General features: G+C 49.9%; 1 protein-coding gene across 5 annotated transcripts in view; it reads right to left on the reverse strand.

Moving 5' to 3' along the window:
• Positions 1 to 24,245, reverse strand: part of DAPK2 (death associated protein kinase 2) — a 42,337-nt gene that overhangs the window by 3,689 nt on the left and 14,403 nt on the right. For 4 of the 5 annotated variants that reach the window (XM_055002425.1, XM_055002426.1, XM_055002424.1 and 1 more), the window contains 8 exons: positions 19,397 to 19,618; positions 13,402 to 13,540; positions 11,671 to 11,800; positions 10,010 to 10,058; positions 9,694 to 9,720; positions 6,943 to 7,095; positions 6,202 to 6,247; positions 2,619 to 4,272 (listed from right to left, as the gene is read on the reverse strand). In XM_055002425.1, the coding sequence (XP_054858400.1) occupies positions 3,628 to 4,272; positions 6,202 to 6,247; positions 6,943 to 7,095; positions 9,694 to 9,720; positions 10,010 to 10,058; positions 11,671 to 11,800; positions 13,402 to 13,540; positions 19,397 to 19,618 (1,411 nt within the window). In that variant the 3' untranslated portion in view covers positions 2,619 to 3,627. Of the gene's footprint in view, positions 1 to 496; positions 581 to 704; positions 795 to 2,618; positions 4,273 to 6,201; positions 6,248 to 6,942; positions 7,096 to 9,693; positions 9,721 to 10,009; positions 10,059 to 11,670; positions 11,801 to 13,401; positions 13,541 to 19,396; positions 19,619 to 24,245 lie in introns of those variants that run through there. The other variant, XM_055002428.1, reaches the window with a different exon arrangement.

The following is a 24,245-nucleotide window of genomic DNA, read 5'->3' on the forward strand; positions in this document are numbered from 1 at the left end:
GCTGAGGGTTCGGCTCCTGGGTTAGCAGCACAGCCAGAGTGGCTGCAGTCCCTACGCCCCCTCCAGTGGAGGCAGAATCCCGCCCCTCCCTGGACTTTCACACCCCCTTCAGTTGTTCGTGGGGCCTGCCCACTAGAAGTTAAGCTGTGGAAACAACAGCCCACCAGGAGAGCAAGCCGGCCCCCTCTGCACAGCGTGCCCCTCCCCACACACAGGTACCCCAGGAGGCAGAGGGAGAAGAATGCCCCCCAGAGACCAGACAAAACCAAGCCAAGGGAGGCTGCGCATCAGCGGCAGCACCCGAGGACGTGGCTACCCCAATGCCCTCCCCTCCCTGCCCCCGGTGTCTTTAAACACAGGGCCACAAGCCACTGGGGCCCAACAGGGAAGAGGTGGTCTCCTTGCAGAGCCAGCTGCGCCTCCGGCGGACACCAATCAGACCAGCGTGATGCCGAGCAGCCGCCTGTGCCTTCTGCCGCTGTCTCAAGATACTCACCAGGCCTTCCTCCGGCATCAGGTGGACCCTCCTCATCAAGGAGCGAGACAAGTGGTTGCAGAGAGTGACGATGCTTTGAGCAAGCTGGGGAGGAAGAGGGGCTCTGGTCACACACACACACACACACACACAAGGCCAATGGGGTCCCCCCGGCCCAGCCTGCCACGTGGCTGGCACAGCTTTTGCACCCGTGCCCACTGGACAATACCTTCCATCGCCTCCTGGCGTATTGCCTTCTGAAGTTCTCCAGGTTAATGACAGACTCCCGCCTCACCATGGCCTGACGTTTATCTGTCGGCTGGGGGAGAAGAGAAGACCGGTGAGTGGTTCCCATTCTGTGGGCCACAACGTAGACCCAACACACGGGACATGGACAGCGACCCCTACGGCTGCGACAAAGGAGTCCTCTCTCTCTCTTCACTGCATCCTTGGAAAGGCAACCACGGCCTCAGCTGGACGGTGCAAAACGCACACCCCACAAACGTGTCGCCCAGCTGGCTCACTTGGGGAGCTCAGAACAGGGAAGACCAGACAGGACTGGGGACCCTAACCCTTCCCCTAGGAGGACGACGAACAATCCAGTCAAGGCCTCCCAGACTCTGATTTCCACCCGCCCGGGGATCCACAACTGAGTTCCTTCTGCCTCTCAGAGAAGTAGGGTGGTGTAGCCAAACGCAGTGGAGCGTTTCTGGCTGGAGGACACGGAAGACTCTTTTTCTAGAATAGGCTGCTGGGGAGATGCACGGGAAGCTTGGCCCCAAAGCGAACCAGAACCCTCACTTAGAGGAGGCGGAAGCGTACAGCTCAGACGAGGCACAAGCGACACAAAAGCAGGCCCGGCTTTGCATGCCAGTTCACAAAAGTCGTGGGCCTGCAAGATTTCCCAGATGCTTACTTGCCCCCACGTCCCTTTGTCAGTCATGTGTGGCGGGTCCGTGGCACCCTGAAAGAAAGACCAGCCCCTGCAAAAGCAATCTTGCCTGACTGGGAAGAGGGTTTGCCGCAGGGAGCCAATGAGGCTTCCTAATCTGGAGGCCGCATAAGCACCTTGCTGGGGTGAAGGTGTGCCTGAATAGCAGCATGGAACTGGCTCCTCCTCCAGGCGGAGGGAGGGAAGACCTTGGCAAGCTCTGGGGTGGGAACTCCATTCTCCCTCCGCTAGCAGCCTCTCCTGCTGGCCTTTGCAGGCTCTGCTTCACCCCACTGTCTCCTCTTGGAGGCTTGGAAAGTCGGCGACCCTCTCCTTTGGCAGGCCCCAGACAGATATAGGGCTGCCATGACCGACCAGGGCCTTGGCAGCACCACAGGCTGATGACCCCCAGCAGGGCCAATGTAGGGGCGCAGAGGCTCTTTTGCAAGCTAGGAAAGGGAGAAGGGAGACACTCCACTGCTGCGGAGGAAGGGGGAGAGGATCTTGGCCCTCGAAGCAGTTCTGCTTCTTCCATCCTGCGTCTGCTCCAGAAGCCCCAGAGCAAAAGCCCAGGACTTCTTCAGGCAGGGCCAGTAGCATTGGGGGTCTCTGTTTCTTATTGCTGGGCACAGTGGCCAGCGCTGATTTGGGGCATAAAGACCCCAGCTCTTAAGTTCAGCCCCGCCAAGCGAGTCGGTTGTGTGGCAAGCGGGCTTCAACCCAGGGAGGGAGGGCCCGTCTGTGCCAGGTATGAGAGAAACCAATGAATTGGAAGGGACACCTCAGTCAGGAGGCCTTGCGGCACCCTGGGAAGAAGGGGCCTCCTTGTTCCACGAGCAACCAAGGCCTCCAAATGCAGGCCCAGCTGCGCACGCCTCAGCCGGCTTCTGCCAAGTCGTTCTACTGCTCGGCTCCTCATTTGCAACGCTTGTCCTGAGAAGCGATACCTTGTGGGGGTCTCCTGCCCTGACCGTCCCACTCCCTCTCTTTCCTTCGGAACAGAGTAGACCCCCCCCATAGCGTGCTTCGGGCCCTGGGGCTGCATAACCCGACACGGTGGACCTCAGCATTTGTTTTGCTGTCGCATGACATCCTACACAATGTGTCTCAGTGGCTCAGCGAAATTTACTGAGGGAAGCAAAAACCTAACAGAAGGTAACTGGAGGTAGCCCGCTTCTGAAGCAGCAAACAGACAGATGGCACTGCGCGGAATCCGGTTGTATTAAATAAATATTTATTGGCTTTCTACAAAGGTGAAATCTGCTTCGCATCTGAGTACATTATTAGTGCTGCCTGAGCAACACACTTCTTCTTCAAACACAGGGACAAAAATGGGGCCTAATTCCAAGTCAAGGTTTCTTCTCTTTCCACTCGCTGGTGCCCCAAACAATTTTCAAAACCCACAACACAAGGAGACAGGCGTTTGCTTCCTTCAGCATCTCCTTCTCTCTCGAATTTGGACGGGGTTAACGTCAAGGTTCTTGACGCGGCATCGAGGCATTTCTATGAGCCCCCTTCATCCGAGCTTCCCAGCTACCTGAAGCACAGTCCCGATGCCCCCTTGCAAGCAGCACACCTGCCGGAGGGTGTATGGAGGTCCCACTCAGAGAGTGCTTGCAGCAGCTGTGCCCCACACCTCTCCCCGCCACGTTCTTAAAAGTGCTGTTCTGGAGCATCTCCTAATCCAAAAACCAATGCATCATCATTGCTGACTGTTTTATAGGACAATCACTCGGCAATAAAGCTTGTAAGTGCTCTTAACTATCTACCGCCAAGTATTTAAAAGGGATTCCAGGGTAACTGTGCATTGATTCTGTCATCCAAAATAGAACAACACAAGGGTTTTCCACCCCCTTGAATGCACACATGGTGCTACCTAGAGAGACTTGACTGAAATGTACTTCACTTCCAATTCATAACATTCAAAGGTGGCCTTTCTGAAAGGCCTTTGATGTCTAAATACCAAACAACAGCAGGGTGACATCTGCCCTGTAAAGCTGGGCACAGTGTCATGGGTGGCAAAACCCCAATTTCAACAGAGATTGTCAACGGTATTAGAAATCAATAAAGCCAGCAATAGGCCTGCCCAATAAGTGCACCCCCTGAATCAGAATTCACACAGTGGTGGCAGAAGCCCTGCCATGTTCATTTCCTGTCAGCGTGCACCAAAAGGCAATGCAGCTCCAAGAATCCAACCTCCCTGCATCCTCTGCTAGCCATCTCACTGGCTTGATTTTGCCACTCCCAGATTCAAGGCAGCCAGGAATTCCTCACAGCAGGATCTATTTAACAGCTCCGTCAGCGATTCATTGATGTCCTTGTTGTAGACGGAATCAAAGCTGCCTGGGCTGTAGGGTCCCCGTTCTAGCTGGAAGGAGCCAGTCCAGTCCTGAAGCCTCCTGAGTTCCTCAGAGAGCTCCTTGCTAAGAGATTCATATTGGGACTGCAGGTCCAGGAACCTCCCCGTGACGCTGGCCAGGCTGTCCCCGACGACTCGGATGTCTTCCTGCAGGTGCTTCTTCTGGGATTCGATCTTCCGGTACTCGTACTTCAGCTGGGAAAGTTCGTGCCTCACGTTTTCGTGCTCCTCTTTGTACCACGCTTCTTTCTCGTTGTAGATGGAGACCAAAGCATCGATGTCTTCCTGCAGGGAATCGTGGGACATGGCCATAGCGCTGAAGCTCTGCTCCATCCCCGAGAGATCTTCCACGACTCGGGCAAACCGCTCAAAGTTGATGTACGTGTTATTCGGCGGCATGCTGGAGTGGCACTTGAGAGTGTACTCCTTCAGCCGCTTGGTCTTCAGCTGCGTGTTCTCAGCCCTACTTCTCTGCTGGGCTTTGGATTCCTCTTTGGACTGGTGAGTCTTCAGACAGAAGCAGGAGGAATGATTATTGACTGGGGTCACATGTCTTGATAGGCACCACAACATCAAAGGCACCACACCAGGCAAAGGAGGGCAGGAGATGGGTCCAGGGTGCAGGGAAATGCAAGGTCCCAATGCATGCATAAACAAGGGATGGACACAACAACAACATCCCCAGAGGGACGAAAGACATGCTGGCATCTGGGTCTCCTCGTTCTCAAAAACCGCCAGAAGAAAATAATCCAAAAAACACACTCAAGCAGTTTGTATGTTTTTTTTCAACATATGAAAAAATGTAGATGCCAGCATTCTGCTTGTTAAGCCAAGAAAGGCACAAGGTGCATTCAATATATTCCATGTTGCAGTAACTGTCCAAATCTTGGTGACTTACAGCTGAAATCCCCATCAATATCCAAGAATAAATATACTTCCCCACTTGTGGGTAGAGATGGGCACAAACTGCAAGACGAACTAAAGTTCGTCACGAACTGGTCCGGTTCATGCTTCGCGAACCAGCAGTTTGTGAAAGCCCGTTTTCCACGAACTTCCACGAACTGGTCTGCCAGTTAGTTTGGTTTGTGTAAAAGCCCAATACCACTTTCTGTGCCACTGTGAAGCGGCACAGAAAGGGGCATTTAACCCCCCCCCGATCAGCTGCTTGTTGGGGAGATCCCCGACAAGCAGCTGATCCAAGTCTGCAGGGGTGAAATGCCCCTTTCCATGCCACTACGAAGCAGCACAGAAAGGGGCATTTAAAACCTCTGACAAGGAGCAGATCCAAGCCTACGGGGGTGAAATGCCCCTTTCCACGCTGCTGAGAAGCAGCACAGAAAGGGGTATTTAAAACCCCAGATCAGCTGCTTGTCTGGGATCTCCCCGACAAGCAGCTGATCCAAGCCAGTGGGGGGAATGCCCCTTTCCCTGCTGCTGCGAAGCAGCCCTGGAAGGGGCATTTAAACCCCCGATCAGCTGCTTTTCAGGGATCTCCCAGCCAAGCAGCTGATCCAAGCTGGTGGGGGTGAAACGTCCCTTTCCGTGCTGCTTCACAGCAGCATGGAAAGTGGTATTTAAACCCCATGAACCACGAACCGGTTCACGAACTGGGGCAAGTTTGTGAAAGTCCGTGGTTCCTGGTTCGTGAAATGGGACGAACCACGAACCACAGAGTTCATTTTCCCCCCAGTTCATGCCCACCTCTACTTGTGGGACATGCGTCGGTGAAATGCTGATTTGTCACTTATGTGACTATCAACATTATCAACTGTAACTTCCGCATTCTCAGAAATTCAGAGTTTGTCTGGACATCAGCAATACTCATAGCTGAATGTTGGTGTCAGCAAAGTTTGGACACTACTGTAACATCTATACCACAGACCACCATAAACACATATACCACACACACATATACACACTCCAAATGGGACACTATCCACTGGGAAATTCTCACTCTTAACTGTCTTGGAAATGTTGTGCCAATGCAGGCAGAGTGATTTTTTTGGTTCCAGGGAGAAATTCAGAGGGGAGAGCGTCCTTCCAGTAAAATGACATTCACAGCAGGCAGAGACGATACCATCACAAGATGTGTTGCAAGACAGAAAACTGCATGATGGGGTTCAGTGTCAAGTTTCAAAACTCTTATCCTATTCTTTAAGAAGAAAAATAATTTTTAAAAGCAAACACTATTTGTTTCCTTCATGGTATGTCTTTCTTTCAAAGCTCTTAAAGTAATTTGACCTAACTGTAACTCTACTGAGTAGATTAATACAGTGGGAAATCAGAGGAGGAGGTCGCTGTCGTACTGGTTAAAACCAGGTATCCAAAGGCAAATTAGAATGAAAAGATAAGAAATTCCATACAAAGTTCTGTCCAATGTCAGCACGAATTCACCATCCTTTTCCCATGCAAAATCCATGCCATACCCAGCCTTACCGTTATCCAGGGATGGGTGAGCGCTTCTTGTATTGCAAGACGCTTCCTAAAAAAGGGAAAGACAATCAATGCAAGCAGGTGCCATGCTGCTTATGCAAAAAGGGATCTCTTAAGACCAGGGCTTTTTTTCAGCTGGAACGCGGTGGGACAGAGTTCCGGAACCTGTTGAAAATGGTCACATGGGGGGTGGCCCCGCCCCCTGATCTCCAGACAGAGGGGAGTTGAGATTGCCCTCCGCGGAGGGCAATCTCAACTCCCCTCTGTCTGGAGATCAGGGGGCGGGGCCACCGGCCATGTGACCTTTTTGTCCGCGGGCAACCCACTGAGTTCCACCACCTCTTTTCCCAGAAAAAAACCCCTGCTTAAGACTGTAACAAAATGGACCAGAGAATGCTATGAGGGGATCCGGTGCTGTTCTGTGGCAAAAATCAAACAGGCAAGAGAAGTGCAGCCTCTGAGCTGCTCAGAACTCTTTGGAGGAAGAGGAGGGTACAAATCATGTCCTTTGCAATTATTTATAACGTTAACGGCAGCTGGGGAGGCACCAGTTAGGCACAAAGAAGGTCCCCGAGTCACTCCCCGGTCATTTCCTGTCCAAAGGCTCCCGGGTAGCACAAAAGGACCACTCGCTGCCAGAGACCCTGTGCTGGTCAGTCAGCGATCACCAGAGAGCAACCCTGAACTAGACAGACCGAGAAGAGCCTGACTCCGCACAAGGCCGGTTCGTCTCGGCACCCTTACCGCGTATCTTTCACCAGAAGCTTGCGTATAAAGTCTTTGGCGAGGTCACTTGTGTGGCTGAAAAACTCCTCATCAAATTCATAGTTCACGGCGGTGATATTGGCCAGCGTCTCCTGCTTGGTTTCCCCGAGGAACGGCGATGCCCCGCTGAGCCTAGGGTGGAGCAAGGAAGACGGAGGGAAGGGGGGAGGGCGCCCGTTGAGGGGAATGGCCAGCGGGAGCCCGGCCTCCCCTTCAGCCCCGAGTGGGGGGCCTCTGCCCCAGTGGACTCTGGAGCTGAAGGCAAGCTGGCAACAGCAAATCACTGGACTAACAGCTGACAAACGCTTCCAGACAAGAACCCTGGCTGCCCTGCAAGCGCAGCCCCCAGGGAGGCAGGGTTTGGGATGCCACCCAAAGATGCCAGTGGAGGGGAGACAGATTTATTATGACTTTCTGGCTTCGTTCATTTGTGTCCTGTCTTGCCTCTAGAAAGCTCACTTTTACCAGCGGTGTTTGATTAATTATCTCTCCTAAAGATTTATCTTTGTATTGGTATATTTATTGATTGTCTTTGCAATATTTATATTATCTTTGCACTGCTGAGCACTTTAATCACTCTAGAAAATATATCTAGAAAGCTCACCGCAGCATACACCATTTGGCCTATTCCTTACTCTATCCTTGTTCTTTGGTTAGGCCGAGAGTGCATGACTGGTGCGAGGTCACCCAGCCAGCTTCCATGCCAGAGTGAGGATTCAAACCCAAGTCTCCCGCATCCTAGCCTGACCCTACAGCCACTAGACCCCACTGCTTGCACTGCCCTGCTTGTGCAGTACTTCCACTGATTTCCCATGGCACATGTGCCCCATCAGCAAGCTCATTTCAACTCCCTCTGTCTTTAAGCACCACCATGTCTAGGGCTGGCCCAAGCCACAGCATTGATGGCAGGCCGTCGGGAGTCAAGAGTATATCATTTAAAGCAGCATCAGAATTCAGGAAACCCCAAGAAAAGGTGTGGTGTTTTTTTTTAAAGCTCTCAGCAGCTCACTTCGGGTACACTGAAACACTGCAGGCATGGCTATAATAAAAAGAGGCATTCAGCAATCTTTATTTAGCCAGAGAACGCCTGAGCCAGCCAGGTCTCTCTCCCAAATGTCCTTTGCTTATCTGCTACACAATCTGGTCTCAAAGCCTTTCCTTGTCGAGCTCTTTGCAGGAATGCCGAGTCAGGAAATTCACATCTGCCGACCTGCCACTGCTTCTGCCACGGACAGGCACCGTCTCCCACTTCAAGGGGACTCCTCTGACTTAGGCTTCACGCCTTTGTTTCTCTTGCCAGCAGCGCTGGGATAATGTCCCTGTGACTTAGCCTGTGGGCTCAGAAGACCCGGCGTCAAGTCGAAGGAGAAAGGGAGGGGCTGCTGGGCCATTCCCCTCCAGCCTGTTTTCCGCCACACTCAGGTGGCCGTGGGCCAGTCACACGCCCTCAGCCTAGCCTGCCGCAGAGGGTTGGTGTGAAGGTAGGAAAGGGAGAACCCTGTAAACCGCTCTGGGATTCAGGGAGGAAGGGCAGGGTAAACCTGCCCGAGACCGAGAAGCCCGAGTCCCAGCAACAGGCCAGTGGCAAGTCTTGCAGAATTTCAGACTTATCCAAAAACACGCCCCGGAAGGGTTCCTTCCAACTTCTTCTACAAGGGGGCAAAGCAGAAGTCTAGATTTGAACCCAACAACCACCCCAGTTCTCTAACAACAACAACAACAACACTTAGCATTTCGTATGCAGCTTCACAGTGATACATTCTATAGCCTCACTAACAAACAACTGTCCTGCAAGGACCGCCAGAACCATCACGGCAGAAGTCCGGCTGAGGGTGGTTCGCAGAGGGGCCCTGGACGAGTGCCCAGTCCCCAGAGGGCTGCCCTGCATGCCAGCTCAGTCCTTTTACCACCTCTTGAGAGTGGCCCTCTGGGGTCAGAGAGGAAGAGAGCAACCCTCTCCCAGGGAACAACGTGCTTGGGGCTGGAGAGCGGTTCCAAGAGGGGGTTCCTGTTTTCAATGCCTCCCCGCTCACTTCGGCTTCAGGGAATCTCGTCCAGGCCTATGAGCCCAGTCTCAGCATGGACCAGGATGGGGGGTGGGTGGGGGGAGCAGCCCCCACCCCACTGCATCTCCACCTACGAGCAGCCTCAGCAACAATTTTGGGGGGCCTGTGTTTGGAGAACTTCCTGGACAACTCAGGCTGTCAAACGGATCGAAGTCACTTCCAAATGCTGCCCTGCCTGGAAGTCTGTGTTTAAGAAAGGAGAATCCCGCCAACGTGCTCCTTATTTACAAAGCGAGTCCTAATGAATCTTTGCTAAGCGGTGCCGGGGGATGCATGTTGCCACGCATAACGAGGGCCAGGCTGGAGCAGATGGAAGTACCCCCTATTCAGGGGCAGGGACAAGGTGGTGTGGCGGGAGGCTGCCAGGGGACCGACAAATACTTTTTGTGCACCACGGCCCTTGGAGGACGGGCAGGATACACAACAGACAGGCAGTGACTGGCTGGGTGCTCTTCCGAGAGGCCTCCTTCCCACTGCCCTCCCCCTGCTTGGCACCACATTCATCCAGACCCTCCTACCCCCCTCCCTTTCCTGCTCCCTGAGGGTCCCTGTCCCCATAGATGGCCCGTTCTTTCTGTGGGACCCCTTTCTCCAAGGAACTGATGGAAACCTGCTATTCACTGCAGTCATGCATTGTATATAATGACACCAGCAGGGTACTTACAGTATGTACGTGATAACTCCTACACTCCTGAAAGAAAAGAGAAACCCAAAGATTTAAGGTGGCACCTACAAATACGGAATCTATTTGTGTGTACAGACAGAAGGTGGCGTTTTATGTCTGGCCTTTCTCAAACACAATAAAATCGAGATCTTTCCAGACACGGTCCATGTTAGTTTGTATCAGCAAAATAAAGCAAGAGTCCGCCCGTGGTCTCTCAGGTGCTACTGGACTCCTGTTTATTCGGATTTGGAGAAGGGGGTTATTATTTCAAGCATGGGTGAACTGGCCGTATGAGAACGGGAAGGGTGAAACTCACCACATGTCTGCTGGCAGCCCAAGAGGTTCGTAGTTTACGATTTCCGGTGCTGAAAGAAGCAGCAATTTTGCAAATGTCAGCAACAAAGAATACGCAACGAACCCGAGCAAGGTACTGATAGAATTGGAAAGCCAGAGGATACCCAGAGGCCATCAAGTCCAGCCCGCTCTGTGCCTGGAATCCTCCTCAACCCAGCCCTTCATAGGCACCTGCTGTGTGTGTTGAAGGCCCCAGGTTCGTTCCCTACTGGGGAAAAGCATTTTGGGTAGCAGTGGCCTTTCCTTACTGAGGCCTAGACAGCCAGAGCAAGTCTGAAGAGACAAGACTGAGCTGGCAACATTAAGTTCATGTGTCCATGTTGTGTGTGTGTGTGTGTGTGTGTGTGTCACTCACACACACACACACACACACACACACACGGATTCTGGGTTTATCTTCTGCTTTGCTGCATTGCTTTTATTACCATCAACAACAGGATTATTTCTCTGCCACCTCCTACCCAGAAGACTCCTGCGGTGATGGCAGCGGAACGAGCTGAGACTGACTGCCATCAGCTGCAGCCAGTTTGCCACAGTTATCTCCAAGATTCAGGAGTGGGCTTGTCCCCAGAGCAAGCGACAAACAGATAAGAGCTCGCTGTTGCTTGGCCCCTTCCACATACGGCCCTGGACCTTCCACATCGCTCGTTTACAGCAAAGCAAACCACACAGCGTATAGCTGTGTCAGTCCACAGGCTTGTGCATGGCGGCCTGTACTGATCTGGCCCACTTCAGCTGCCCCTTGGTTCTGTGGGCGTGGCTGAATGGCACATGATGGAATCAAGCCATGTCATGCATATCTCTGTCTCAGCCTTAGCAAGACAACAACTGGAAAATCAGCTGCAGGGCTGGCTACAAATCAGTCCCTGCATGCAGTCATTCCAGGGCCGTTGCTATGGAAAGCAAAAAGAAGGGATGTCCAGGGCAGGGAACATGCAGCTCTGTAAAAACAGCCAGGCCAGCAATGGTAGAGCCCGGTCACTTTCTCAAGAACTTCTCCCTGCAGAAGGCAGCTTCCAACTTACTCACTGAGTAGTTAGTAGTGCAAACTAGTCAGGCCCTTCCTACGGAATGGGTGCAACTGGTTGATCGTGCTCAGGGCAGACTGAGGGCCAAGCTACAAGTGACGCCTTACCCAGGTTGGACACTTGCCAGCTTCCCTCAAGTTTTGATGGGAAATGTAGGCATCCTGGTCTTGCAGCTGTAATGGAGAGCCAAGCTGTAAAACCAGGACGCCTACATTTCCCATCAGAACTTGAGGGAAGCTGGCAAGTGTCTAACCTGTGCCAGGCGTCACTTGCAGAGTTGCCATCAGAGGGGCTGCATGGCTTGGTGGCACGGAACGAAACTTAGGAGCCATTTGTATCGGGCAAGAGCTCTTTGGGGAGGCCGGCATTTGGATCAGAGAAGTGGAGGGGCGGGGGCGTTAGCTCTTCTCTGGCCAATGCAGCTCTTCTTCCCACGGCTCCACATGTGTTTGGCACAGAGGTGGGACTGGAAACTTGCCCCTGCTCTCCTCAAACCAGAGTTAGCACTTTGGTTCTGCTGGACCAGAGCACCGAGAGAGATCCAAGTGGCAGAGGCCCTAACCAAGCATCGAGATGGAAGAGCAAAAGGACTTGCCGACAAATTCTGGCGTTCCAAAAATGTTCTTGAATTCAACTCCATCTTCTATTTCGTGCGCCAGACCGAAGTCAATCAGTTTTATGTGGGGGATGGGGGTGTTCTTGTCTAGCAGCATGATGTTCTCGGGCTGAAAGAAGGGGGCACAGGAAAAGAAGGGGAGGAAACAGCGTAAAACGGTGTGCCGTGAAACATGCCCTGCTTGCTGACATAGCCACTGGGGGGACCCTCAGCAAAGAGCCCAGCATGTGCCTGCTGCAATCCAACACACAAAGCTTTATGCAGCACACCCCCAAGGCACGGCCTGTGGCTCTCCGGGAGAGTTCAAGCGATGGCTTCTCTCTCTGCACTCCCAGCCAGAAGGAGCGGGAAGAGGGCGCCAAAAACCCGCCTTGCCAATAGTAATGAAATCCTGGCTGAGAGTCCAGTAAGAAATAAACCCATTTTTCCCAAACTGAGAAGGAGCCAGCGCAAGACAATTGCTATGGTGGATGCTAACGGCGAGTCTGCCCATTACAGCAGTCTTCAAAACCACACCTGGGCTGTAGGAACAGGTGTCAGTTTCCGGCATCCATCATACACTATCTTAGAAACAGTGAACAAATTAGTAAGGTAGTTGTCGGTAATTGTGAATTTCCTGCATTGTGCAGGGAGTTGGACTAGATGATCCTGGAGGTCCCCTCCAACTCGATGATTCTGTGATTCTAAGATCGAGTTTAATCGTGGGTTGGGTCCTGAGAAGCCACTGGGGGTGGGGGTGTCTGCCACATCAAACATTCAAGAGGAGTCTGGTGGCACCTGGAAGGCGAATGGGATTTCATCACAGTGGAAGCTTCCAGGGACTGAAGCCCACCTCCTCCTCCTCCTGGCACACTAAGTGGGTGGCATGGAAGGACAGCGTCAACAGAAGGGGGCTCTGGTCAGGGAAAGCAAATGCCGCAGGGTTCTTCAATGTGCCTCCACACTCCTGTTTATTTGCTCTGCAATTAGGAACCATTTCCTGTTTTTCATTCTCGTCCAGGAATGTACAAAGTGCTCCCTGGGGAGAGCTCGTCACAACCCCCGTTAGCTGCCTTTGTTTTATTTTGGGAGGGGGTCTTTGCCGCCCAGAGAGACACCTGCCCACAAACAGGAAAGAGGTTCACCGTCAAACTCCGGGAGGGACTCAGATTTCAGGATCGGAACCACCACCACCCCCTGCAACCCACAGGGAGACATTTTCCACATGATGGACGCAGAGCACAACACTGAGCCCTCAATGCTGAGTTGCAAAGGCTGCAATCCACAAGCCATTTAAGCCACAGTACCTGAAGCTGAACAGTTTTAAACCTCAAGAACTCATTCTTCTGAAGCTGCCCCAGTTTTTCTCGCTGCCACTATTAGAAGGCCCCAAGCACTTCCCCACATTCACAAAATATAACCAAGAGCCTCCAGTCCTGGGACTAAAATCCCAGTTTCACCACTTAAATGCATGTTTCGTACGACTCGGTTGCCTGTTGAACCTATTCACATAGCCAGATCTCCAAGAAGGGTGAGTGAGACAGAGTCATCACAGCCAAAGGTTTCATTACATTTAAACTGAGTGTTTCATCTTTTAACGTTTCGTCTTGCCTGTACAAATGAGATGCCTAGAGACTGAAAGAAAGCACGAAAGCAAGCAAAGAATCATCCAACGCAAGCCAACACGCTCCATGTCTAGGCCAGGCTGACGGCTGCTCCAGCCACATTTACCTTTAAATCAAAGTGGGCGATTTTCTTGGTGTGTAGGTAGCTGACCCCGTCCAGAATCTGCTTGATGAACTGGGTGGCTTCCTCCTCACTTAAAGACTCTTTCTGGGCCAGGAAATCAAAAAGTTCTCCTCCAGACACCCTACAAAACAGACAAGGAGATCCGGAGATAGCCACATAACTGCAAGCACAGGCGTTATTTATTTAGAAAATTGCTGCGCTGCTTTGCCAGAGACTGACTCGAGGTGATTCTAAAGGCGAAAACAGTAATAAAAATATCAGAAAAAGCATGAGGTGAATCAATATTAAAACAAGTCAGGAGCATAAAAATAGCATCAAGCAACATTGAATGATTGATTAGTATAATAGACCACAGACTAAGTCTTTAAAGGGGGTAAAAAGTATGGAACCCCTTAGTTAAAAGCTAGGGCCAAAAGAAATGCTTTGCCCCGGCACCAAAGGGAAAGGGAGGTTGGCACCAGGCAAGCCTCAAGGGATGAATAAGGGTTGAAAGCACCACTGTTCAAAGACGTAGTGCAGGGCAATTTGCAGCAGCAGGCCTGGTCCCCACCCAGACATGAGGTGCTGTTTAAGTGGAATCCTTGCACAAATTCCATTCCACTGAACTGGGCGCGGATGATGCCCTGTCCCCTGAGCCACCGTCAGAAGTCCCCTGATCAACGGCACTACACAGAACAATTTATGTCCTGCAGTAATCCACGGGAGAGCTTTGCTTTCATCACATGGCTACACCGAGAGCCCATCCCCAAAAATCTCCTTCCCACACTGAGCCACCATCTCTATGAAGCCGCTTCGGTGGGCGGAAGATTCCTGGCTCTCTCCCTTGCCCCGGCCCATCAATGGGGGCTGGGACTGCAAAGCACAGGTCATCAGAAAGGGCGACACGGCTTGCTCGACTTCAAGATTAATGTACTCCTATTAGGAAGGGGGAAATCAGTTATGGAAAGAAAACACTGCTTTTTCCCCCTCAGAAGAGAACATCAAAAGCTGATAGAAATCAGCAGATCGCTGTTTTTATGATAACAGAGACTTTCACAATGGTAAGTCTGACATTTTAAGAATTTTTTAAAGATTTGATAAGATATATATTTTATGGCTTTGTTTATGCTTTGCGTGTTTTGTATTTTTCCATGATCTGAGAAACAACAAATCCTGAAAAATTCCCATCAGCTGCCTTTCGCCCCGGCGATCTGGCCGGCTGCAAAGCAAATATAAATAAGCAAACCCTTTTACTGCCGGGGCGGGGCGGGGTGGGGCAGGGCAGGGGGTGGAAAAACACAATCCCGGCATTACACATAACTTTGTGATTGCCGTTTGCAAGCATTAAAAAGTTGCTGTGTCACAGCACCCGGTGCCAGCAATGATCGTGTTGCACACCTAACCTTCCACAGGGTGGCACTCAGCTCAGCACAACAGTCTGCCTGGGAAGAAACACTGTCCTGTCTGTACCCCCAGAGCCTTCCTGCCCTTTCAGAGCCAAGCTACAAGTGACACCTCACACAGGTTGGACACTTGTCAGCTTCCCTCAAGTTTTGATGGGAAATGTAGGCGTCCTGGTTTTACAGCTTGGCTCTCCATTACAGCTGCAAGACCAGGATGCCTACATTTCCCATCAAAACTTGAGGGAAGCTGACAAGAGTCCAACCTGGGTAAGGCATTACTTGTAGCTTGGCTCTCAGGCACACTCTCAGGGCAAAACCCATCCATTAAAGAGTAAAATAGAAAAGAGTCCAGTAGCACCTGCAAGGCTAACCAACTTTACTGTAGCATAAGCTTTTTGAGAACCACAGCTCTCTTCTTCAGATGCATCTGAACTGTGGTTCTTGAAAGCTTATGCTACAGTAAAGTTGGTTAGTCTTGCAGGTGCTACTGGACTCTTTTCTATTTTGCTACTACAGACTAACACTGCTAACTCCTCTGGATCTATATGACCATTAAAGAGTAGAATCCAGATTGCTTAATTGTCCAGAAGACCCAGAATTCTTCAGAGTTTCTTTACAGGATTTGGAAAAGCTACAATTGGGAGAAAGATTCATCAGAGCAATTAAGGAAATTTATAGAGACCAGACTGCAGCAATCGTGGTGAATGATGAATTGACCAAGAAATTGACGATAAGTAAAGGAACAAGACAAGGTTGCCCGTTATCTCCATTGTTGTTCATTTTAGTATTGGAGATTCTGATGATACAAATACGTCAAGATGATGAAATTCGTGGAATAAAAATAAAGGACTATTCATACAAGGTCAGAGCATTTGCGGATGACATAATGTTAATTGTAGAGGACCCATTGGAGAACATGCCAAGAGTGATAGATAAGATCAAGGAGTTTGGAGACTTGGCAGGTTTCTTCATTAACAAAAAGAAGTCAAAGATATTATGCAAAAATATGACTAAGCAGAAACAACAATTGTTAATGGAAACAACGGATTGTGAAGTAACAAGTAAAGTGAAATATTTGGGAGTCGAATTAACTGCAAAGAACATAGATCTATTCAAAAACAATTATGAAAAACTATGGACTCAGATAGAGAGAGACTTGATTAAATGGAATAGATTGAATTTGTCATGGTTGGGCAGGATTGCAGCAGTTAAGATGAATGTGTTACCAAGAGTAATGTTTTTGCTACAGACAATACCAATCATCAGAGACTCCAAACAATTTGAAAAATGGCAGAGGAAAATATCAGATTTTGTTTGGGCAGGCAAGAAGCCTCGAGTGAAAGTGAAAGTTTTACAAGATGCAAAGGAAAGAGGCGGAATGCAACTGCCCAATCTGAGACTTTATCATGATGCAATCTGCCTAGTTTGGTTGAAAGAATGGATGACATTAAAGAACAAGAAACTATTAGCCCTAGAGGGATATAAAAAAATATTTGGATGGCACGCATATTTATGGCATGACAAAGTAAAGGTCAACTCGATGTTCCTGCATCACTTTGTTCGGAGAAGTCTATACATAATCTGGAAGAAGTACAGAATTTATCTACAAGAAGGAACCCCTTTGTGGGTGGTTCCATATGAGGTGATAGACCCGAGAGCTGTTGATAATGAACAACAATGTTTAACGTATAAAGAAATAACTAAAACTGAAGCATCCAAACTTAGAATAAAGACACAAGAGGAACTATCACCTAACTACGATTGGTTCCAGTATAGACAGATCAGAGACTTATATAATTCGGACTCTGTAAAGGGAGGTATACGAATAGAGAATTCGGAACTAGAGCAGACCCTTCTTAAAGAAGATAAGAAAAGAATATCCAAGGTATACCAAGTACTGTTGAAGTGGTATACCGAGGATGAGATAGTTAAAACACAAATGGTGAAATGGGCTATAAACTTTAATAAAGAAATAACAATGGAGGCATGGGAATACTTGTGGAAAACTACAATGAAGACAACGACATGTATTAATATCAAAGAGAACATTTACAAAATGATCTATCGTTGGTACATGACACCAAAGAAGATTGCGCTAGGGAATTTGAATACTTCTAATAAATGCTGGAAATGTAAGAAGCATGAGGGCTCCCTCTATCATATGTGGTGGTCGTGTGAGGTAGCCAGGCAGTACTGGGGGGAAATAATAAGAGAAATGAGTGAAATTTTACAATTTCAAATTAATAAGAACCCAGAACTCCTGCTACTGAACTTGGGAATGGAGGGAATTCCAGCCCAACACAGGACGTTGATATTTTATATGACAGCAGCAGCTAGACTTTTGTATGCGCAAAAATGGAAAGTACAAGAAGTGCCAACTATTGAAGATTGGACTTACAAATTGCTGTATATGGCTGAAATGGACAAGATGACAAGAAAACTGAGAGATCTGGACTCAGGGCAGTTCAACACAGACTGGGAGAAGCTGAAACAATGCCTGGAGAAGAAATGGGAGGTGGGAGGAAAACTGTGGCAGTTTGAGAACTACTGAAGTATTGAAGTAGAGGGGGGAGACTTTACCGGGGGGAGAAGAGATAAATGTGAATTAATAAGCAGTCAGATTAATAGATTGACATATATATAGATATATATAGGTTAACAAACAGAACATAGAGAAAATAATTAATTATAAGGACTAAATATAAGGAGCGATTAACTGACAATATTTTCTTTTTTTCTGATAAGTTTTGTACCAAACTGAATGTCTGAAGATATAGATGGGTCAAATTGATTGACTACGTGAGGAGAGATATATAGAACTATTATAAAAAGATAGAATGAGTAATATATATAGAGAATAAGTCAAATTGTTTGATATAAACGAATGTATGATCTATATGGTTTATGATATATAGAAATATCTGAAATTGAAAAATTGGGATAAATTGTTTATCTAAGATGGAAACAAAGACTTACAGTTTGGGCATATAATGTTAAAAATAGTTAAGGATGTACTGCTTAGAATAATGGAGAATATATATTTGTTTTAGATAGAGGAAGCTAATAGAAGTAAGGGAAAGGGGACAAAGGGTTGGAAAGCTGTTGGAAGTCAACAAAAAGGGGGGGGAAGGGAGGGGGTTAGAGATGAAAAAATTGGGGAAAATTGAATGTAAATGTGGAAATAATGGATTCTAACCCAATAAAAATTTTTCAAAAAAAAAAGAGTTTCTTTACAGGATTCAATCCCACTCGTTCGCCTCCTCAGCGCTCACTACCAGGGCCACACATTCCAGAGTAGTAGCCACATTAGCTTGTCAGGGTAAAATAAACAGGAGTCTTGGGGCAACCCATTGTTATTCAACCACCAACTTTTGTCGACTAAACCCCACAAAAATGCTTCACCACAGACTGGGCTCCAGGCCACAAAAGCTGATGCTAGAACAGCTACCAGACTCCTGTTTATTTTGGGGCCTGCAACGTTCAGCTTGAGGGTAGCAGGAGAAGGTGCCTGGGTTGGCTGCAGTCACAAATTTCTTTGCTGGAGGGGTGTGTGGGAGAACGCCAGGAGCTCGCAATGGGGGCAGCATGCCAGAGACCCCGAAGGGGAGAGTGGCACAGCAGTCCAGCGCTAGACCGAGGGACGGATCGGTGTTCTGGCTGAGCCAGGAAGGGAACAGGCCTCCCAAATGGCCGCGCTGCCTGGAGCCCTTCCAGCAGGCTGTCCTGCCCCCGTCACTCAGCACCTGCAAAGGACAGAGACTGCGGAAGAGGGTGGCTGAGGGCCAGGGTGCCAAACGGGAAGGTTGCGTACAAAATACTGACCCCAAATAACCAGCCAGTTTGCTGCCTGCCAGGCTCTGGTAGCGTCAGCTTTGCACAGCCACCTGGCCCCAAAGTCAGCAGCTGCCAGGGACGCCTCATCCCACCCACAGGTCACTGAGAAACAACTTCTGGCGGAAAGCAGGGGGGGGAGCTCTTGAGAGGGGACTGCATGGCGCACCCTGGCCAAGAGCAGCCTGAGAGCCGCCCCCAGCCGCTCTGCCGCCTGACCTCAGTTTCGCTCACCCACTATTAAAATCCCACCCTGGGCGATCCAACTTCTGTGACCAGAAGCATCTAGTTCTGCAAGCAGCTTAAATGGTGCCAGCGAGCAAATCTGTGTTTCTCTTATTTTGCTTGACTTTTGTCTTATAGGTGTGTGTGAGCGGGGGGAGCGATGGAGCTTCCAACCACCAGGGAATGCTATTCAGCCCACTGGTCTAGCTTAGTTTCAGCAGACAATTCAATATTATCTTCATAGCCACGAGGGCTAGAAACTTGCTTCTTCAAAAAAAGGAAGTAGGGATTTTGCATCCAGCACCACCTTCCAAGCTCCTGTGCACGGGGAAGGGCAGGGCTGTGGTTCAGTGGCACACCATCTGCTTTGCAATGCAAAAGGTCCCAGGTTCAAGCCCTAGCACTGCCTGGTAAAGGCCTCTCCAGGGTTGGGAAAGAGTTTTCTGCGCTGGAGAGCACCTGCTAACAGGATAATCAGTCTGGAGCCAGACAGATTGGGCCCATAACCCCGAGGGGCTCAGAAGAATCTGACAACTCACAGCTCAAGGATGAGGACCACGTCCGTCTTGTTCTCATAGACGTCGTGCAGCTCGACGATGTTGGCGTGGAGGATCTGCTGCAGGATATGTACCTCCCGCTCGATCTCCTCGCGCCTCACCCCACGGCGGCTGGCGCGGCTCTGGCGCTTCTTGATGAATTTGGCCGCATACTCCACCCCTGTGCTCTTCTCCCGGCATTTCTTCACTATTGCAAACTGGCCACTGCAAAGGGGGAAAGGAATGGGCTCAGAACGACGGCATGCTCAACCAGCCACCTCTTGCACATCTTTTTCCTTTTTTAGCACCGAAATGTAACAGTCCTCCACCCGTATAAAATGGTACAGTCCCAGCAGGCTTGTACCATATGACTACTGAATGAACTTTTGGGCATTTCTCTGCAAAACCCCTTTCAGAAATCCAGACTGATTAAAATTACAGAGTTTTGTTTACACAGAAGAATGTTGGAACTGCAAACGCTCCCTGTCTCATTACATACATTACAAGTTTGGTAATTACAGTTTGTGTGTCAATGTCCTAAATTATGTGGCATACACTGCAATTAAATTCTGTATTTTACTTGTGGAATACCACACCAGCATTGCGCAATTAACACTCAAGTCACAGTCCAAATCAGATTTGGAGTTTCTCTCACATTTCTAAAAGCCGAACGGTCCACAGATCAGACCTGCCCTTCCCCTGACATGATTACCCATTACAGCACGGACTCTTAAATCTCAGACCGGTTATCGTCCTTCACCTCATTCCATGCCATTTTGTAGGTGGTTTGGAGGAGATGCTGGGTCAGCTCCTTAATACCCTCAACTATATCTTAAAACAAGTAAGTGTCACGTGGCCCCTCCAAGTTTGCATTCTAGCATGAATTTTTGTAGGCTAAAGCCTGGTTAGGAAGCTTGCAGGGGGTCTTGGGTAGCTCTGTGTCTTCACCCTCGGAAGCCAACACAGATGGCAGTTATGAGGCCAAAACACACATAAATGTTACTAAGAAATAACTTTTTAAAATAACATTTACTTTGTTCCTAAATAAACACAAGAGAGTGGATTAAGATTACACAGTTTTCATTTAAGAAACTGAATGAACGAAGACTCACCTCCCTGTGAATATAGGAGTTTTTTCCAACACATGCACTAAGGCTACATTCAAACATCACAATAAACCATGGCTTAATCAAACCTTGGTTAGGCATGCTGTCTGACTGCAGGTGGACACACAAGTTAGTGTTCCTTGGCTGGCAACAAACTGGAATTTTACACTAAATTTGCAACTTGTTTACTAACTACAGTTTGTACTAACTGTGGCTTGTTGTGACATCTGAATTCATAACCCACAGTTTGCTGAGTAGCACAACCATAGAAACAACAGTAGAGGAAAGAGAAATGGTGTTTCTGTTATTTATGTTTTCCTTCTCTTCTTGGCACAAACCACGGTTTAGCATTACATGTGCCTTAAATTTAATGCTAACAATGGTTCCTGTGAAACGAATGTTCAAAGCCATAATTTGCTATAGGCTTCCAGGGTTTGCAAGAACCATGGTTAGCACTAATCTTGATTCCAACATGAGGCTAAACCAGGATGAATGCAGAAGAATGAAAGGAATGGAGGGATATTTCTGCAGAGATGGGAGGAAGGAGTGTGCATTCAGAGGCTGCCTCCCGATTTTCAAGCTATGGTTTGTACGGGGCATGGAAGTTTCAGAAAAGAAACTGAACCATAAGCGGAATTCCTCTTTATCCCACTCACTGATCTCCAAATGGGGGGGGAAATGTGATTTTCCAATCCTGATGGAAGTTGTCCCCCACTTCCTGGTTCTCGGCATCCACCCCAGGTAGCAAGATCCCAGCCCCAGCCAGCCTCTGTGTTCCAGGGATGGCACAGTGCTGACATCAGAAAACAATTCAGAGTACTTTCCACAGAGCAAGATACACACACACAAAAAGAATATTCCATGTATTGCTTCAAAGTATTTCTACCCCACCTGCCTGTCCATCAAAAAAGCAAACCGTGAGGGCTGGTTAGGACGAGTTAGAGCACAATATTGCAACAAACAGGCCCTGTTGCCGCAAAGAACGGCTTCCGATTTCTCCTTTTGCCACTCTGTTCATCTCACCGATAACAACTGCTCAGCAACGGCAATGGAGAAATGCATTTCTATAAAGCAGAAGTGGCATTAAACAGAGGCACGCAGGGAATCTGTTGTTGACAGACACACTATTCTAAAGGAAGAGAGTGACAATGGAAGTATTTTTTTATTTGCATGCCATCCCACAGCGGGCTTAGTGACTTTCAGGCGCAGCTGTTCCAAAGGAGGGTGTGTGTGTGTCGGTCCCTGTGTCCTTCCTTTTCTAAAGGACTTTTGCCTTTTTGTTCTTAGCTTCAAAGCTGAAAGAATTTGACAGGCAGGAAAGAAGCACAAACTGCGTATGTGCTGTACAGGACATGATCCACACAAAAGCACACAGAACTGTCAGCGCCTCCTGGGCACTTGTAAGCGGCAGCGTCCTCTCTATATTCCACCGAAGACCTTAGTATACAACCAGGACAAAAAAAAAAAATGAGGGGCCAACATGCGTCACAAATTGGGCCCCTCCTTGCACGTCCTGCCAGCTCCTGTTTCTGGAGCCAGGATGCGGCCCCACAGCTCTAACCTGCCCAAGGCTGAGCAGATGCCATGGAAACGTTTTAATTTGGTCACCCAAGACGGTCCAGGAGGCAGGGAGAGAGAGGGGGGGCCCTGCTGACCCCCCCCCGCCCTGCCCCAGATCAACGCAGAAGTGTTGCAGACATCTGCACCGGGAGGGGCACCTCCACGGGAGCGGGGAGCGCCGTGCCCTGCTCACCTGGGCAGGTTGACCTTTCCCTTGGAGGCAAACAGAATGAGTCCATGGGAAAGGCGCTGCCTGCTGGAGAGAGGGTCCCACCCTGGGCTTGTATCTTCTCCCCTCCTCCAGTTCCCCCGTTTCTTCATTTACATTTTATTTTTTAAAAGTATGCATATGGTTTGCTGAAAAACACTGATTCCAAATAGAAACGCTACATCTTTGATTTGTTTTTTATTTTGGTTGATCACAAAAATCTCACCAAATGGGGGAAGGGAAGCTTTGTGACGGGGCTTGTAATCTGAATGGCAGAGCATATCCCGCGAGAGCCCAATGTACTCTCAGAAGCACACACACACACACACACACCCCTTACAACACACACCACGCCGCCCGCACACTCCCCTCCCTCCAAGCAGGCAGGGATCTGGGCGCTGAGACCCAGCGGGGGGCCGGCGCTGCCGCGCAGGAGGGTGAACGAACTGCGGGAGCAACGAAGAGCTGCCTCTTAGGGGCATCGCCTCTCTCCGCCCCCCTCCGCCCCCTTTGGGTGGGCGTGTCTTCTGGGTTATGTTTAGGAGAATTTCCTACTGGGGGGGGGGGGTCCAGCTCCCGCTCAGACGCACCACTTGGCTAAAGATAGAAAGCGAAGCGAAGCTGTGACGCCTGGAAGGGCAGCCGGCCGCCTGCAACGCCTGGCCCTGCTAGAGGGGCTACGAGCCACATTTTGCCATGGGGGGAAAGTGGAGGCGTTGCTGGGGGGGGGGGGAGCGGAGCTACGGAGTGTGAGCAGCAGTTCAAGCCGAGGTTTACAGCGCTCCCCAGTGCAGAGTGGGGGGAAATAAGGAGAAACCTGAAACAGCCACAAGGAACTATTTATGTGGTTAAAACGACAGACAGAGGAGGAGCCGGGGGAGCCCGGGTCCAAACCCTGTTCAGACACGCAACGGCCATTCGCTGCCTGTCAGACCAACCGACTTCATGGGGTGGTTGGGAGGACAAAAGCAGGGAGGGGGAAGAACCCGGGACACTTCCCTGAGCTCTTTTTATGAACGAGGAAATTGAAAAATGGTAACAGGTTTATGACAAGGTCTACAAGAAGAGGCCTTATAGCAAGTGGGATCGTCTCTCTCTCTAGTGCAGTGTTGCCGACCCATCCCTGCAGTGTGAAGGCGCCGTTCGAGGTGGAATCGGGGCCCTGCAAGACAACCTCCCTTGCAGCAGGGGACAGAAAGCCCCCTGGCAGAGGCAGCACGCCTGAACATGGCAGCAGGCACTCCCGCTGGGACCTTCTGGGAAATACTGGCATGTGCCGTTTTTTCCTCCCTTTCTCGTTGCCAGTGCTCAGCAAGACCAGGGCTTGGAGGCGAGGCCCAGCTCTGAATTCTACAAGGCCTCAAGACACAGAAAAGCCTCTCAAGGCCCAGACCGCGGAACGTGCCAGTGGACTGCCGGACAGACTTGCGCTCCTTTTCCAGCATAATTGGGAGAGCCTGAGCACTGCCAGGCAATGGCCAAAGCCCCCGTTTGTGCCGTCACCTTCTGCGCCTCTGCCGTGTCTTCAGGCGGAAGTTTCTGTACATTTCCCACAGAGACACCTCACGCCACGTTTCCCGAAGATCCTCCAAGCAGGCGTGGCTCTTCTGAACTGGTTGCTTGAGAGGTGCATCTCCGCCCTCCAAGGGTTTATTTTCTTGGCAGCCTTCCCTTCAGTCTGCCCCGAAGAATGTAACCCGAGTATAATCCCCGACCCAATGAGACTTCACGGAGCAGAGGTATCACAGCTGCACGCAAAGAAGCGCCATGGCAGGGACACCCTTCAAAGGTCAGGGCTGATGCACACGGAAGCTGGCGCCCGAGTCCAGAGGTTTCGTTACGCTCTGCTGCTAAAGGCTGTTCATGACAACATCCACACTGCCTTCCCATAATCCCTTGGCACCCCCAGACTTTAAAGGGCATGAAAACAATCCCGTCTGTGTGGTAAGAAGGGCCCGACATGCCCTGGGCATTAGGG

This window comes from Eublepharis macularius, chromosome 18 (assembly GCF_028583425.1).
Source record: "Eublepharis macularius isolate TG4126 chromosome 18, MPM_Emac_v1.0, whole genome shotgun sequence".
NCBI lineage: Eukaryota > Metazoa > Chordata > Lepidosauria > Squamata > Eublepharidae > Eublepharis > Eublepharis macularius.